This window comes from Bos javanicus, chromosome 11 (assembly GCF_032452875.1).
Source record: "Bos javanicus breed banteng chromosome 11, ARS-OSU_banteng_1.0, whole genome shotgun sequence".
In the NCBI taxonomy this organism is placed as follows: Eukaryota; Metazoa; Chordata; class Mammalia; order Artiodactyla; family Bovidae; genus Bos; species Bos javanicus.
In genome coordinates, this window is record NC_083878.1 from 92,435,267 (window position 1) to 92,452,017 (window position 16,751).

General features: G+C 52.6%; 1 protein-coding gene across 4 annotated transcripts in view; it reads right to left on the bottom strand.

Annotated features, from left to right (window-relative positions):
* Positions 1-8,950: 8,950 nt before the first annotated feature.
* The window catches only part of TTLL11 (tubulin tyrosine ligase like 11), a 268,751-nt gene continuing 260,950 nt past the window's right edge, over positions 8,951-16,751 (bottom strand). For 2 of the 4 annotated variants that reach the window (XM_061433418.1, XM_061433421.1), the window contains one exon: positions 9,145-9,797. In XM_061433418.1, coding sequence (XP_061289402.1) covers positions 9,502-9,797 — 296 coding nt within the window. In that variant the 3' untranslated portion in view covers positions 9,145-9,501. Of the gene's footprint in view, positions 9,798-16,751 lie in introns of all 4 variants that reach the window. The other 2 variants (XM_061433419.1, XM_061433420.1) reach the window with 2 other exon arrangements.

Consider the following 16,751-nt stretch of genomic DNA (forward strand, 5'->3'; position numbering starts at 1 on the left):
GAACAACCCACTCCTGCAATCCTCCTGTCTTCTCTTCTTCTCAGAGGCAACTGGGAGACCATCCTTGAGGGGAAAGACCCTAGGCAGGAAGAAGCTGGGACCCTGTCCAAATAAGTGTCATCCTTGACCCGGTGAGATTTGCACAGGGAAGAATAAACCTCAGGGTGAAGCCACTGTGATTTGGGAGTTAGCATCATATGAGTCAGCATCCTGACTAAAGTATGGATATAATATGGAGCCCAAGGCAATAGTTACAGGATTTTTAAAGCTAAGATATGAGGCTTCAAGTAAGTAGCTGCTTGCGCCTGGCATTTCAGCCATGCCCACAGACTTCTGACCTGCCGATCTGGGCTATATTTTTCTCCAAGACCATCAGGGATAGACCCAGTGACCCACTGGTGCCACAGCCACTGGCCCTGGAAATGGCTCAAAGCAGATCTAATTAAGCGCCTGGGGAGGAGCTATTGAAGTTGAATGTCCAAGCAGATCAAATGGCCAGTGCCTGATGACTAGAGCCAAGTGAGAAACAAACCTAGCACCAGCCTCCAAAACCATTCTCTGGTGCATGAGGGAGAATGATCCGGTTCCTGCCTCAGACTCCGGGGTGAACCCACCCAGTGACTGGTCACTGTTGCCAGCCTGATGCATGCCTTCCAGGATCCAAGTGGCTGGAGCAGCAGCAGGAACCATGGCTGGGCTCAGGGGGTTGGGGGAGGAGGTTGCTGTGGTCATGACTTCAAGCCAGGTACTTCTCCCAGACCTCCAGCTTCCTCTCAGGTGAAAAATTGGAAGTGATGATGATGATGATGGCATTTGAAGCTTTTTCCTTACATGCGACTACAATATATAAAACAGAACAACGAGCAAAGAACAAACAAAAAAGAAACAAACAAATTCGGAATTAGCGGAGCTACTCTTGGCTACCATGAAATCTACTTTAAAATCTTTGAACCAGAGGCTGATGCTGGCTTCTGCTCTTCAGATCCCCTTGCTGAGGAGGCCTGAGTGCACATCCCTCCCTTCCCCTCGGTGGGCTTCCGGTGCCCTGTCTCTGAAATTGACTTGTTGGAAAGGCTGTGGCAGCGGATAGAGTCTTGTAACAAAACCCAGGACTTAGAGAGAAAGCTGGAGCTGCCGGGGTTTAAGACAGAGTTGGGTCTGAGCCCTGACAGGCACCACCACATGCCCAGGGCATCTGGGGGAGGCAGAAGTGTGGAAAAGGCCCCTGGAAGGTGTGCCCAGGCTGGCTGCCGAGGGCCAAGGCTGTGCTAACCTCACGTGTGGCTGGGGGGGCCTCCCCACCTGGTGCAGGGGCCGCGGGTGGCAAACCTGGGTTTTTCCAGCAAGGAGTAGGGTGGTAGCTCTACCCTTTGGCCGAGCCATGACCTGCGGGCACAGGCGCTAGGACGAAGGGGCTGGCACAGAGTCAGAGCACGAGGCGCGTGCAGGGTCTGACCCCTTAGGGGTCCCCGGGTGGAGACAGAGCCCTCCTGAGTGAACCTCCTCCCGCCCCCCCGCACTGTGGGAAATGACACCCCTCTGATGCCACTGGGTGTAGTTTCTAGGGGGCAGAGATTCCACTTGATTTATCACTCAAGGCTCTGTGCCTTTCTCGTGCCACCAAATGGTCCAGAGCCTGGAAAGCGTTCTGAGCAGAACTAGGCTGCTCCCACAGGGTCAAGGGCAGGGGTGACGCCAGGATGGGGCCCCCAGGTGTGTCGGCAGCCCCAGGTGGCCTCTTGGCTGCAGTCTGAACCCTCCGTTCTCCAGGGAGCTGCCCTGCCCCAAGCCTCCCCGTGGGAGGAGGCAGACCTTGCTATGCACCCCCACCCAGCCTGGTGCTGTGTGCAGTGGACGCTGCACCCACAAAGCTGGAAGGGGCCACCCTCTCCCCCAGGGCCGTCACTCCGCCAGTCTCTAAGAGGTGGCCAGTCTAGGGACCCATCACTCCCTCCCTTGGGAGACTGTCCCCAGTGGATCAAGCGTTGGGGGCTTTTCCAAACTCCTTTCTCCATCTCCCCCAGAATCTCACAGGTTCCTTGAGGCAAGATTTAGCTCCCCCCACCGCCAGGCAAACATTAACCATTAGGGGAGGAAAAAAAGTAAAACAAAGGATCCCCTTTCTCCTCAACTGACCCCAAATGAACAAGCCCTGTCCACCTCGCTGGGTTTGCTGCCACAAATTATCACGCAGAAGAAACGGCTGGTACTTGGCAGCCGTTTCTACGAGGGGCCTGTGTGCAGCAGCACTCTGCTCGGTTTTATTATTGCCTTTTACGAAGTTTCCAAGACAACTGAGGCCAAGTAACAGAACCTTGACTTTATGTGCCATGAAAATTTAATAAAGAATTTTTTAAAGGCTTTTAAGAGGCAGAAGCTGCGGCCCAGCAGCAGAGCCCCTACGGAGGGAGGAGGCGCGAACGCGCGGCCGCCCACCAGACCTGGAGGAGCCGGGCCTGTCAGGGCCCTTCAGCGTGGGCAGAAGTGATCTCTGGCTTCTGTCTAGGCCAAGCCTATGGAGATCGGTCCTTTGCTCAATTAACATTTATTAAGAGTGCCCAGTGCCAAGTCCACGCCAGCCTCTTTCCATTGGTTATGACCCACGTCCACGGTACAGGCCAGGAAGCGGGCAAGGGGCTGGAATCACTGGTCCATGGTCATGGTCACATAGCCAGAGAGCCACAGAGGCAGCCAAAGACCCTCTCAGGGTCCCTGCTGGGATTCTTGTTTTCCTTGTTCTGATGCTAAGGGTTCTGAAGGGAAATACCCGTGGCTGGCTCTTTTCATCGCCCAGCTCCTTGCCTTGTTTCTGCAGCCTGCGAGGGGGCTGGGGGGAGAGGGTGAGGTGGGGACATGGTGAGGGGCAGGCAATGTCCCCATGGCCCGAAACCAACATCCTGGTTGGACTGTTAGCAACCGCCTCATCAGAGGAAACATTCCCCACCAGCCTCCTAAGCATGTTCTATCACTCCAGGGCTGCAAAGACCCCCTTCCGTCTGCTCTCTGAATAAGGCTCAGAAGCAATTTGCTAGAAATGAGCAAAAAAAACATCAGGAATTTTGCCATTTTATACCAAAGCTCAATGGTGCTCAGTGTGTCTGGGCGCGCGCATGCCTACATGTGGAAGCTGTGTGCTCCGTGGATTTCCTAGTTACAGGAAAAGCAAGACTTTTGGTTACTAGAGATGGAGGTAATTGACTGTGTTGCCTGTTCTGCAAAGCTCCTTCGCCCTGGGAACAGAAAAAAAAAAAATTGAACTTATTTCATGAGGGAGAAATTCATATACCATATGGGAAAACGTCTCCCATATCTGTCAGACTCAGTGGGAGATGGGCAAAAATATCAATCAGAGCAAGCTGGATTTTAGGTTAAAACGCATCTTGCCAGAAGAGGAGAGCTCTGAGCTACTGATGGGGGAATTGCATCATCTCTGAATTTTATTGAAAGGGGCTCAAATGCCAGACAGTCAAGCCTGGTTCTCAATGCCGGGACTGAGGAGTTTAGGGTATTTATCAAGAAATGAAAAAAAAATGTTTAAGCTATTTTTAAAGTAATAGTCTGCCAATCACAAGGCAAATTCCAGGTGTCAGAGGAGCAGCAGAGACCATTTTTCAGCCCTCATGTCTTCAAATATGCAAGGAAAATGAAAGAGGGTGGAGCGGGAGGGGAGCTGAGTGTCCTGACTTCGTTTGTCCTGATGGATTACAGTATTCAAGGAGGAACCTTCTCCCTTTATCCTTTTATACTTTGCAGGAAACCAGAAGCCGGTCTGAGGCTAACACGGCACTCGGGTCTGCAAAGCGCTCTCACGCGTGTCATGCTTTCCAACTTTCATCTTTTGTTCCCAAAGTGAGAGCAGATGTCACCCCCTGGTGCAGCCGAGGAACCTGGACCCCATAGAGTGTACGGGCAAAAGAGAAGGTAGGACCTCCACAAGCTGAGCCCCAGAACCCCAGGACTCCCTGAGCCATCACCCAGCCTCTCTGAGACATGGGTTTCTGCATCTGTGAAAATGGAGCCAAAGCCCTCTCCCTCCTGGCCTGTAGGCCTGTCAAGGCTCCATGCAGAGCGGCTAAGGGGCGGAGAAGGGGTTGGGGGCTGGGCTCTGCCTTCCACCAGCTGCAAGGCCTTAGGCAAGTCACCTGACCTGGGCATCGGTGCCCCTAGCTGTGAAAAGAGGGCAATGAGCAGCCTTACCCTTTGCAGGGTCACTGGGGGGATCAAACGAGAGGATGGAGGCAAAAGTACTGTGTAAACTGTGAAGCATCAAACAGATGTCACCCTCTCGTGGGAAATACTCTTGGTTCTAGAAACGCACAGAATGCCATGCCAATGTCTGGGCTCCTCCCCAGCCTGGTCCTACTCACCCTAACTACATTCACATCAGCATTATCTGCTCTGAACTAACCAAGCCCCTACAGAGGCTGTGGGGCTGGAGAGACAGGCCAGATGTCTGATGGAGGAGCCGTGGTGGACACGATCCAGCCCGGTGACCCTCGGTCTCCGAGACTGAACGAGAAGGGGGTGCCCATGTGGGATGGAGCCCACACCTGGATCCAGGCACAAGGGAACCGGGAGAGACTGCCCAGGGTCAGAGGAGCCACTGTCGTGCCCAGGACACGGAGGTGTTCACAGATCCAACCCTCAGGGCTTCTGCAGGGGGAGAACTCAGGCTCCTTCCCCTGGTCCTCTGAACAGTCCTATTATTTCAACTGTACCTGAAGGGCCCCAGCTTGGTGCCCGAGTGGCCAGTGTCAAGCCATCACCCGCCTGATCGTGAAGGAACTCACAGCTTGGCGGACGCGAACACTGACACCATACAAGTATGATCACAAAGGACTTCCCAGTTCTCACGAGGAGGAGGAGGAGGTGGCTTATTGCTTGAGGGATGGCAGTGGAGACACGTGAGCTGGACTTTGAAAGATAAGTGAGTTTCCACTTACTTATGGAAGCTGGACAACAAAAAAGGCTGAGCGCCGAAGAATTGAGGCCTTCGAACTGTGGTGCTGGGGAAGACTTTTAAGAGTCCCTTGGACAGCAAGGAGATCAAACCAGTCCATCCTAAAGGAGATCAACCCTGAATATTCATTGGAAGGACTGATGCTGAAGCTGAACTCTGATACTTTCGCCACCTGATGTGAAGAACTAACTCATTGGAAAAGACCTTGATGCTGGGAAAGATTGAAGGCAGGAGGAGAAGGGGGTAACAGGATAAAATGGTTGGATGGCATCACCGACTCAACGGATATGAGTTTGAGCAAGCTCCAGGAGTTGGTGAAGGATAGGGCAGCCTGATGTGCTGTAGTCCATGGGTTGCAAAGACATGACTGACCGACTGAACAAGTTTCCACTGGGCAGAGGGAGGGTCCAACAGAGAGGACAGCTAAACCTGGAGCACATGGAGCAGATGTGGGCCCTGTGACCACCTCCCAAAGGGTCAGGAATCAGCACCTTCTCTCCAGAGTGGTAACAACAGACACACAGGGCTGTAGGAGCACAGAAGCTCCTCCTGAGATATGGGGGCTGAGCATGGATTTAGGGTGGAAAGGGAGGAGGGGACTTAAAGGTCAAGAAGCTTGGGCTTCATCTGGGAAAAGAGGAGGGTCAACAATTAGGGGATTCTGCAATCAGCATTTTGGTTCTGAGTTCTTCCTGAAATGATAGGGATTGAGGGGGTTAAGAGGCAAAAGACTGATGCAGGGTAGGCCAGAGATGATGAGGTCTGAGCTGGGAGGACAGACGGAGGACAAACAAGAGGGATTTGGGAGTTCTGGGGATGGAGGCGCCTGTCTCCGGGAGGCCCTGCCTCTGCACCTGGGGTGGGGTCCGTTGGGACCAGTGCTGCGAACAATCCACCTGCATCCTTCACAAGCCCCTGCTGCAAGCTCCACTCTGCCCACGCTGTGGAGACGGAGCTCCTGATGGGAAAGGCAGAGAGGCCAAGGACAGCCCCGGGAGGCAGGAAGGAGGGGAGCAGGCAAGGCCAGCCCTGAAGAGGGAAGGCTGCTTTCCAGGTACACCAGAAGTGGCACGGCAGGAAATGAGGCGGCGGGCAGGGTCCAGGGATGCATGCAGCCCAAGATGGATGAGGCTGAACCTGATCTCATCTATTCATTGAACCTGCTCTGGCTGCGGGCCATGACAGTGGCGGGGTCAGTGTGGCCGGACTGTGTGTGAGGGGGGCACCAGCAGGAGGGGAGGAAGGGCAGGAGAGGGTAGGGGGAAAGAGGTACAGATGGCGTCCGTGGGCCCTTCTTGGGGACGGGCCGATCCTACGGGCAGAGAACAGGGACTCAGCTCCACATGGAGCATCTCTCTTCCCGGAGGAAGGAGACACCTGCTCTTGTGATCACTCCAATTACCCCCTACGCAACGAGCAGCTAATTACCGAAGAGGGTTAAAACAGTGGGACTTCCTATTAAGAACGAGGCGGTGGGGGAAGTCTCCGATCACTCACTCCAATAATGGAGCAGCCTCTGGTTCTTCCTGATCAGTGGCATCAAGAAAATGCAGGGCCCGCTCTGTCACTTGCTGACCTCCTGTACTATGGCAGCCTCGGTTCCCCAATGCTCACTGAGGGCCACGGGGCTTCTCAAGCCCTGTCCTGCCCTGGAGGGGCTCCTTCTAGACCGTGACCACCCAGCAACCATGCCTCTGGGTGAGAGGCGAGGGGTGAAGGGAGGACGGTCCTCATCCTAGGAGCTGAGGTTCACCCCAAACAGAGCAAGGGGAATTCAGCCTATTAAAACAATTTTTTTATTGATTTAATGTCTTCTTGGCTGTGCTGGGTCTTTGTTGCCGTGTGTGAGCCCTCTCTAGTTGTGGCGAGCAGGGGCTGCTCTCCAGTTTCCGTGTGAGGGTCTCTCGTTGCAGAGCTTGGGCTCTAGAGTGCAGGCCCAGTGGTTGCGGTGTACGAGCTTAGTTGTCCTGTGGCACGTGCAATCTTCCCCGATCAGGGATCGAACCCATGTCCCCTGCACTGGCAGGCAGGTTCTTAACCACCGAACCAATAGGGAAGTCCCCTAGAATTCAGACGACTGGTTATTTTTTTCCTAAAAAATTCAATGTGTTTGGTTGGTTTGGAACCTGATGATGGCATCCCATTTTGTCAAGGGCATGCTTTCTGGAAACCGACTTCAAGAAATGATATCAAGTTAGAACTTTGTGTAAAAGATGCTTTGCTGCTCCCAGCTGCTAATAAGCATGCAGGGACCATTTACTTGGGTCGTTAGCTGTGAAATCCATCTGCTGTGGTCACAGGGTTCTGGGAGAGCGGACAAAGGGTTTTCAAACTCATTTTCTCACAGTGGACAGTTTAGGAACACTGACGGTCCTGACCTGTGACACCAGATGGCATGGCAGTGTGCAGAGCCCTGGGGGTCCCCAGGCAGGAAGGACCCACCAGTGCTCTGTTTGAAGCTGGATTCATACTCACCTGGGGACACAGAGGGGATGGGGCTCTGGAGTCGACTGACCTGGACTGACACCTGACCTCCCACGTGACCTCCCAGGCCTTGTTTCCCTTCTCTGAAAATGGGAACGGCCTTACCTAAGTGCCCTGGACGACTGGAAAACAGAGCTGATGACACCGCTAAAATGGCCCTACTTGGGAGGCACTTGCTGCTCATCAGGTACCTCCCGTCCTTCCCACCTGTGGCCACCCCCTGCTTTTTGCTGGGAAAATAGAGGCATTTATTTTCTTTATAGAAAGACAAAGTCTCCCATCACTTAACAGCCCAGCATGGGCCCTGCAGGGCTCGGGGACTGCCGGGGCCCCCTGGGCGGTGGACGGGCTGCAGACCTGGGTCTGCCCTGGGCTTCTAGGAGAAGGAGGGGAGAAGCAATGGGATGAGGGCATCACATGGGAGCCACCCTGTGGGGGCGGGGGAGGCAGACTTCACACCTTGAGGGAATGGGCGTCTGCCTAGAGGGAAGGTGAGGCAAGGATCAACAGACCCCCACCCCACCCCCTAAACTGCCCAACAGCTGGAGCGATCTTAGATTAACAGCCTTCCCTTTGGGTTGAAAAAAAATTCCAGAGAGGATGACTCCCAGCTGGGCATTTCAACAGACACTTTTTGAACACCTATGAGGGACCAAGGTCTGTGCTGGACCTTGATGCAACTGCTCCCACTGGTTGGAGTGAAGGGGATTTGGCTCAGAGACAGGGAGGAGTGTTAGGAGGAAGAGGAAAAGCAGGGGAAGCAAGATGTCTGTGCTGGTCTAGGACACATCTCTGACCCTTCCTGGATCCTACATTCGTGAGCGTTTTCTGAGCCTTACTGTGTGCCAGGCACCATGCTAACGAATGCTGTCCAAGACCCTTCATTCTCCTCCCTCAGAGCCTGATGGTGAGCTCCTTCCAGGGCCCTCCAGGGTCCTTTATAAGTGGGGACCTTCTGGGAAGGGCCATGTTAACCCCAAACCCAACAGCGTTCTGGGGAGATTGGCTGTACAAGGGCAGCTTCTCGTCTGCCTGTGGTCAGCGGGCCCTGGACCCTGACTTGCCTGTGGCCATTTTCCAAAGTGCTCCCTTCCGCTGCTTCTGAAGCTTCCCCTCTGAGACGGGCAGGGTTGGGGGGTGGATATCTGGGGACATGAATGGTAAGGGTCTTGTTGAAGGGAGAATGTGACTCCCCTTTCTCCAACACTTCTAATGTCAAGCTCTGACTCGCTCTGATCCTTACGCAGGGCTTATAGACACATTCCTCCCCTCTGAAGCCTCCACCTTCCCCAGGGCTCCCCACACACTCTGGGCACACATGGTGATTGCCCCACTGTGGAGAGCTCTGATCAGAGGACACATGACTGGGGAACCCCTGCTGTGGGGTCAAACCAAATGGGACAGAAGGTGGCTCACAGGCTGCAGCCAGCTCTGAGACTCCAGGAGCCTTCCTGAGCTGCCTCTCAGTGAAATCTGTATCTTAATGAGTAACACATGGAACACTGCTGACAACAGACAAGCTCATGAAATCAGCCAGGTCGGTCTGTTAACTGCACCCACGCAGCACATGATTGGGGTGGGACAGCGTGCAGGCCTCCTGGGTATTTCCACTTCATTTTCACAGAACGGGGTGGTAGGAAGTCAAACGTGATGTTCCTAGGCTCTAACCATATTCTCCCTGGGGGGCCCCCCGGGCCTTGAGTTCTTTCCATGGCCCTCCGTCTTGAGGTTGTTGGTGCCTCCCACCCTGCCCCAAACACAGCAGCTTTTTATCCCCAGTTGTGGCTTCCCACGAGCCCAGAAGAGAAGAGGTCATCTGTCATGTTTTGGATATCATATGTCCGCTGATGGCTTGCGAGCAGGTGGGCCACCAAGAGGTGCTGGGAAGGAGAGCGGGCGAGAATCAGGCGGGCTCGCCAAGCGCAGCTCAGCGGAACGCGGAGACGAGGAGCGGGATCTCGGGCTGGGACTTAGCATCCTGCCATCTCTCCACCAGCAGGAAGCCCGGGGGTGGCGTCTTTCAGGCTCAGCCTTCTTCCGGGAAGACAGAGCGGCCCTCAGGACAGGGTGTGTCTGGAGTGGGAGACCTTGTGGGCGCCGTCTGTGCAGGGCTGGGGCCGGCCCTCGGCCGGTGGGGCTGGAGGCGCGGCCTCCTGCGGGGTTCCGCTGGGCTGGAGCCGGCTCCCTGACGATGTGCCGCTGCGGCCACACACTAGGCGCTTCTCGTCCAGCAAGGACAGGTGGTATTCACACAGGTCGATCAGCGAGGCCACCTGCTCGTGGAGCGGCAGCATCTTGAACTTCCTCTGGGCCAGGTAAAAGAAGGCCTCCACGAAGGCCTGCAGGCACATCCCTGTGGACGAGAGACCGGCATTAGGGGGACTTGGTGTGCGCGCGCAGGCGCCCTGGCTTCCCGACGCCAACCACCAGGCTCTCTCCCCACCGCCGTTTCCTTCGGAGAGGAAACAGGGCCGTTTCAGCCTGCTTGACCAGCGCCCGGCCAGCTGGGCGTTCACAACCACTTGCAGATTCACCCTTTAAGCTGCCCTGTGAAGAAGGTTCAATAACCCAGTTTTACACATGGGGAAACTGAGTCTCAGAGAACTGGAGAGACCTGGGTAAAGTCCAGTGGTAGAAAGCGGTAGGGCTGGGATTTAAACCTAGCCCAATGCCTTATTCTCTTGCGTCGCCATCAAATGTTCCCATTAAAACCCAGCCCACAACTTTTATAATAAGGGAGAGGGTGTGAAGATGAGTCCAACTTGATGGCCATTCTATAACCTCATGGAAAGTGCTAGGTGCTCAGTCGTGTCTGACTCTTGGTGACCCCATGGACTGTAGCCTGCCAGGCTCCTCTGTCCCTGGGATTTCCCAGGCAAGAATACCAGAGTGGGTAGCCATTCCTTTCTCCAGGGGATCTTCCCCACCCAGGGATCGAACCTGGGTCTACTCATACTGCAGGCAGATTCTTTATCATCTGAGCTACCCAGGGAAAGCCCTCATAGGCATGTCAGTTACATTTCTTGAAATCCACAAATTGTACCTTAAGTTAAAATCTGTGCATTTTGCTACATGTAAATTTTACCTCAAAAAGTAAAACATATCTGACCCCTTCTCTATACTCAAAACTATATTCTGAAAGGTATTAATAGGAAACCCCATTTTGTGCCTGGAAGGTTCTTCTATTTTGCCTGGTAAATTCCTACTCCTTCTTGGGATTTGAGCTGAAAATCACTTACTCAGCAAACCCTCCTCTGAGTGCCAGGTAAGATCCAGCCCCTGGTAGAGGCTTCTTGCCTTTTTCTTGGTAGCACCTTTGGCGGCTAGTTCAGGGTTTTATTTGCGCGGTTCACTGACAATCTCTAGCTTCCCTGCTGGACTGTGGGCTCCAGCTCACCTCAGTCCCCCCCAGCGCCAGGTCCCCAGAAGATGCTCCATACAGAGGGACTGACTATGTGAGTGAATGAACGAATGAGTCAGCGCTAGGCGCTTCACAGACATGCCTTTGCAAGGTCACTATTATGATGTCCCATTTTACAGATATGGAAACTAACAATCAGAGATGTTGAGTAACTTCCCTAAGGTCACACAGCCAGAGAACTGTGGCTTGGAAATTCACACTCTGACTCCCAATTCTCTTAACCAAGTTGTGCCTCGCAAAAGATTCTGAGTCTTCCCAACATCCTAGTGAAAGTGAGCTCCATGACCCAAAATCATGGGGCTCCCTGGGCTCCTTGGGGAAGATGGCTCTAAGGCTGGACCAAATGCCACATGGTACTTTTAGAGAAGCCAGCTCCCACTCGTAATCCACACCTTCCCAGGGGCCTTGCTTCCTTCTCAGACAAACTGGTTGCCTGCTCTGTCACTGTAGGCGGAAGCCTGGCCTGGAGTTCGTAAATATTGGATGATATATGGACCCTGGGATCTGAGAGATCTTTTTGTGTTGGAAACTTGAGCTGAGCAAAGACGTTGCTTTTTTGTTTTTTGTTTCTAATCTTCTAAGTCCATCAAAGCTTTTTTTTACTCAGCTTCTCTTGACTCCAGACGCTCTGCAAGTCCCCTGCTTGGTCTTGACAGGAGCTGATACAAAGAACAGTAACCCTTTTAATGTAAACAGAGGCCTGGTACCGACCAAGACGGAGGGGATGAGGCCTGAGCCTGTATGAGGAGACAGATGTTTTCTAATCACTGACTCTGGGCCAGGGCTGTCCTAGGGTGTGCGTGCGTGTGTGTGTGTGTGTGTGTGTGCACGCACAGTCAGCGGGAGGGTCCAGGACACGCAGGCTGAAGAGGCTGGGATCTAAACCCAGAGAAAGCCGGGGCAGTCCCAGCCCCCAACTTCACAAGTGTGTGATCTCCAGAGCGCCGCTGCTCCAAGTGTGGTCGGCAGACGGGTGCCGGGTCCGGGAACGTTATGTCCCTGGTCGCTGACAAGATAAGGAGCTCAGGCCAGAGTGTAAATCACCCTCCTCATCAATCACATGGTTTAGTTCAGCTGGCAGTGCTTTGCGGCAAGACTTTCCGTTTATAAAGGAAGCCGCACGTATTTACATGCTAGCTTGAGTCTCCTATCCAGGACTGGAAGAACAGTGCGTGACTGCAAGTTTCATAGCTCTGGGGTCTACAACCCCCCACCCTCACTTTAACCACAGTCTTGTCAAAAAATTCAGATTCCAGGATGGGGCCCAAGACCCTGCATTTCTGCCAAGCTTCCCAGTGGTACCCAGGCTGCTGGTCTCTGGAGCACACACTCTGAACAGTGAGGACTGAGCACCTTTTACTCAACAAACACCCATTTCCTTCCCTTAATTGGAGGCAGACTGTGATTAGAGTAATAACACACCCCCCAAAATACAATTAAGACCTCTTTCGGGAGAAAAAAGTATGGCTAAATCATTGACAAATCATTATCAATATCTCATTATTGATAAAACGAGAAATGGGGTTGACTGTGATATCCTTGGTTTTCTTTTTGCTCATCTACATTTTCGGATTTTCTATTGTACTGCCTGCCAAGTCGCTTCAGTCGTGTCCGACTCTGTGCGACCCCATGGACTGCAGCCTACCAGGCTTCTCTGTCCATGGGATTCTCCAGGCAAGAACACTGGAGTGGGTTGCCATTTCCTTCTCCATTCTATAGTACACACATGTGCAATTAAAAAATAATGCAACTGGAAAATCTAGAGAGTGGAAAAAAGTGATGCTGGGACAGCTGCTTCTAATCATGAAGACTTTGCTACTATTTGAAGTCATTGCTTTGAAAAATTAGAGTGCAAACTTTCTGCATACATGTTCTGCTTTGATAAAAAGTTTATATAAAGTATACGCACGAGGATGAAGGGGAATGGACATTACTGACTCCTGCATGGGTCACGTACACGATGCCAGTGCTCCGACCCTCACTACACGTCCCACTGTGCAGATGAGAAGACTGAGGCCCAGACAGATCACATAACTTGCCCTCAGGTCACATGCTGGTAAGCGGCAGGGCTGGGATTTGAACCCAGGCCTCAGGCTCTGCTGATTCTGTTCAGAAGCTGTGTTGGAATACGGACTGCAGCTCCACCCCAGGGTTCTTGGTTCTGAAGGTCTGAGAACTTGTGCTTTGAACACATCCCCAGATGGTGACGAGGCTCCTAGTCGGGACCCCACTTTGAGAACCTGTCCCTGCCTCGCCTCCTCCTGCTGCCAGGTTCAGTCTGTTCTTTCTCCACTCTGAAAGCCCATCTGCAAAAAGGGGCCTGCTTGCAAAAGGGCTGGCCCCTGAAACTGACAGAAGCTTGACTTTGGGCTAAAAATGTCTGCCTTTTAAGACACTCTGATTGAAAGCAGACTTGCAATCAGTTATTTTTAAAAGACTAATGATGGAGCTGGAAAAGCATGAACTTGTTCCAACTCTGCATTAAGTCCTCTCTTGGTTTCTGAGAAACCACACATCCCCAGTTTCTTCTAGCGTCACGGCTTGACCACTAAGCGGGGGCGGGGGTGGATGGGCGGCAAGCTCTATTGCCCTCTGCCAGGCCCTGCCCTTCTCTGTCTGTGCTGATGGAGTGTGGGCCTGAAAGGTTCTGGTAAGCCAGGCCATAAGGGCCCTGTGGACCAAGGTGGGACTTCGCATCTCATGCTGAAGAAGACAGGTGGCCACTGGGAGGTTTCCAGGTGACATGGTCAGGTGTGTGCTGTGTTGACAGGAAGTGGCAGGGGCACAGGAGAAAAAAATCGGGAAGATGCATTAGGGGGTTACTGGGCTGGTCCTATCAGGCGAGGGCTGATAGCGACTTGGACAGGGCAGCAGTGGGGGGTGGTGGCGTGGTGAAAGGTGATGAGGTTCTGGATAGAATCTGGGGGTCGTGCCTATGTCTCTGAGGGGCCAATGGGGTGGATGGGGGCATGAAGGCGAGTCAGGAGTCCTCACGAAGAAGGGGCTCTAACAGCAGGCTGAGGGGACTGGCCTTCCCCTCAAGGCCTGTGTTTTGCTAACATTTTATCTGTAAAATAACCTGGGGACCTTGCCGGAAATGCAGGTTCCTGTTCCTGTCCCCTGGAGGCTGTCTGTTGGTGATGAGGCCCAGATACTGCTTGTAACTGCAGCGCTGGGGATCCGACACTCAAGGGTGATCAGGAAGCTTTGGGATGAACATTCCCTCTTGGCTGTCTCTTGAAGGGCTCTTGAGGAGGCAGTGGAGTGAAGAAGTTGAGAGCATGGTCTTTTGAGAAACCTAGTGCTGGACTAGCCCTGCCATGGGCGATCAAGAACCTCTAGGGGTGCAGAGAACAAGCTCTCTCCTCTGAAATCCCACTGCCCACCTGTCTCTACCATCTTCATCTGCATGAGCTGCCAAATATCATAACACAACACCATAGCCAGGGTGGCTCAGACAACAGTCGTTTATTCTCTCAACAGTTCTGGGGGTGGAAAGTCTGAGATCAGAGTGCTAGCATGGTGTGGTTCTGGTGAGGGCTCTCTTCTTGGCTTGCAGACAGCCGCCTTCTCTCTGTGGCTTCCCAAGGCAGAGAGAGAGAGAGAGAGAGAGAGAGCCAGCAATTTGGCATCTCTTCTCATAAGGACACCAGTCCTATTGGATCAGGGCCTCACCCTTATGACTTCATTTAACCTTAATTACTTCCTCAGAGGCCCCAACTCCAAAAACAGTCATACTAGGGTTCCAACATATGACTGAAAGTGGGGGGTAGGGCATGCTTTAGTCCATAGCGCCCTGGTCTGTAGCTTGGTTCTGCTGAGGTGCAGCCAGTACTTGCAGTCTCTCCTGCCATTTACCAGGTCTTCGAGATTACTTGAGCTATTTAGGAGAAAATGTAAGAAACCCTGCCCCTCTCCCCTGCTCCTCCACCAGCCCTGGCGGATCACTCCTTACAGCTCTGATGCGGAGCTGGAAGCATCTCTTTGGTAACATTGCTTCAGTGACCCATTACAGTAAAAGGGATGAAAGGAAACAATAGCACTTCATATTCTTTGAGCCTTCATTATGTGCAAGCCTTGGGCGAAGGGCTGCACTTGCATTATTTAACTGAACGAATCTCTCAGAAATCTCAGGGAGCAAGTGTGACCATCAATCTCGTTTTATATTCAAGAGACTTGTCAAAGTCATATAGCCAATAAGGTGCCTGAGCCTAGGATTGTTCCCGTAACTTTTTGACTCTGCTGAGGCTTCAAGAGCCGTCAAAGAGATGGCCAGGTCGGGGTGTTAATTCCAGTCACTTAGAAGGAAGAAATGACGCTGCCTTGCAGTGAATGAGGGAGCCCACCTCCCACCACTCCCATTTCTGCTGGATGCCAGCAAGGAGGTGCAGAACCGTCCCCCAGGTTTCGCAAATAGGCTTTCCCCTCCTGCCCGCTGTGCCTGAAGATCAGCTGCTGAGTGTTTTTCTAAACTTCATTTGGGTTCATGGATCTTGCTGGAGAAAGCAACCCTTGGAACCTTCCAGTGTAGCCATCCACGTGGCTCTCGCCGAGATGGCCACTTGCATATAGGATGCAGCCCCTGACAGGCTGTGGCCTCATTCTGTCCATCAGCCTGGTGAGAGAGGGCCCACTGGCTCCTGGCCCCCAGCCTGCTGCTCTCCACGCCCAGGGAGGGGCTCTTGATCACTGGACTTAAGGACAGTGCTGGCGGCTGCGCCTTGATAATCTCATCATCTACTCTGGGGCTTAAGGATGGAAACAAGAATAATGTGGTCCGTGTGTAGAGCACCTGCCAGTTTACAAAGAATATCCGTTTTCTCATCTGGTTCTCTGAGTCGCTTTCAGAAGAGGATGTTATTACAAGGATTCCCCACTTACAGTTGAGATCCAGAAAGGCCAAGTGGCTTGTCTAGGTCCCCTTAAGTGGATGAGGCGGCATTTAAACCTTAGCTGACTCTCAAACCCACAGTTCTCTTTCCAACACAGTGTTCTTTCTTAACATCTGACATTTATGTATTATTTTATAGTTTATAGAGCACATTTGCATATATGATATAATTAAATCCAAATCATTGTCGACAGCCAGAGATATTACCCCACACTGAATATGAGATATTTTTTTTTTCCCTCTCAAATATACCTGTGCTTCCTTGCTAGTAATTCTATTTCAAAATATTGGTGTGCTGGGTTAGGACAGCTATTCGCTGATTCTTTCTCTCACCCCAACCTTTAAATCTCTTTCTCATTGCTCACCTGGAAGAGAGGTTTCTGTCTCATAGTGACTTTTTAAATGTGCAAGTATACAGGCTTTCTGTTTGGAATCGGTGGTGGGAAATAAAGCTGAGTGATCTTGACTAGAATTACTTTAGTGGTTCCTCTCTGTGCAGCAGAATGCTCCCCAGAAGAGCTATGTGAAGGCTGCACCGACTCCGAGGTGGTTAATCACGAGGATCTGTCTTCTCCCCATTGTTGGGGTGGCTTGCAGTCTGCTCTGATCTGTAGCTGCAGTTGGTCCCCCGAAGCATTACCATAGTCCTTCCCCCAGGCCTGGGGCTGGGGTCTCAAAGGGCTCCACTGCGGGAGATGAAAACTGGGCCTTTCCCGAGAAATGGCATCTGGCTCCATGGAGGAATGACTGATTGGGCTGGCCTGGTTCCCGCTCTGCTGCGTGCTAGCTGTCTAGTCTTTCGGGAGCCAGTTCTCCTCTGGAGGGCTTGGTTTCTATGTCTGTAAAGAGTGGCTTTTATCAAGCACTCCCTAGAAAAAGCCCAATGCAGAGCTTGAAAAATACCAGTCATCTCCCTGCTTTAATGCCTGCCCTTTCACCTCCCGCTGCCTGGAGCGCTATCATGACGCTGGCTTCATTTGCTTCTTCTACTGCAC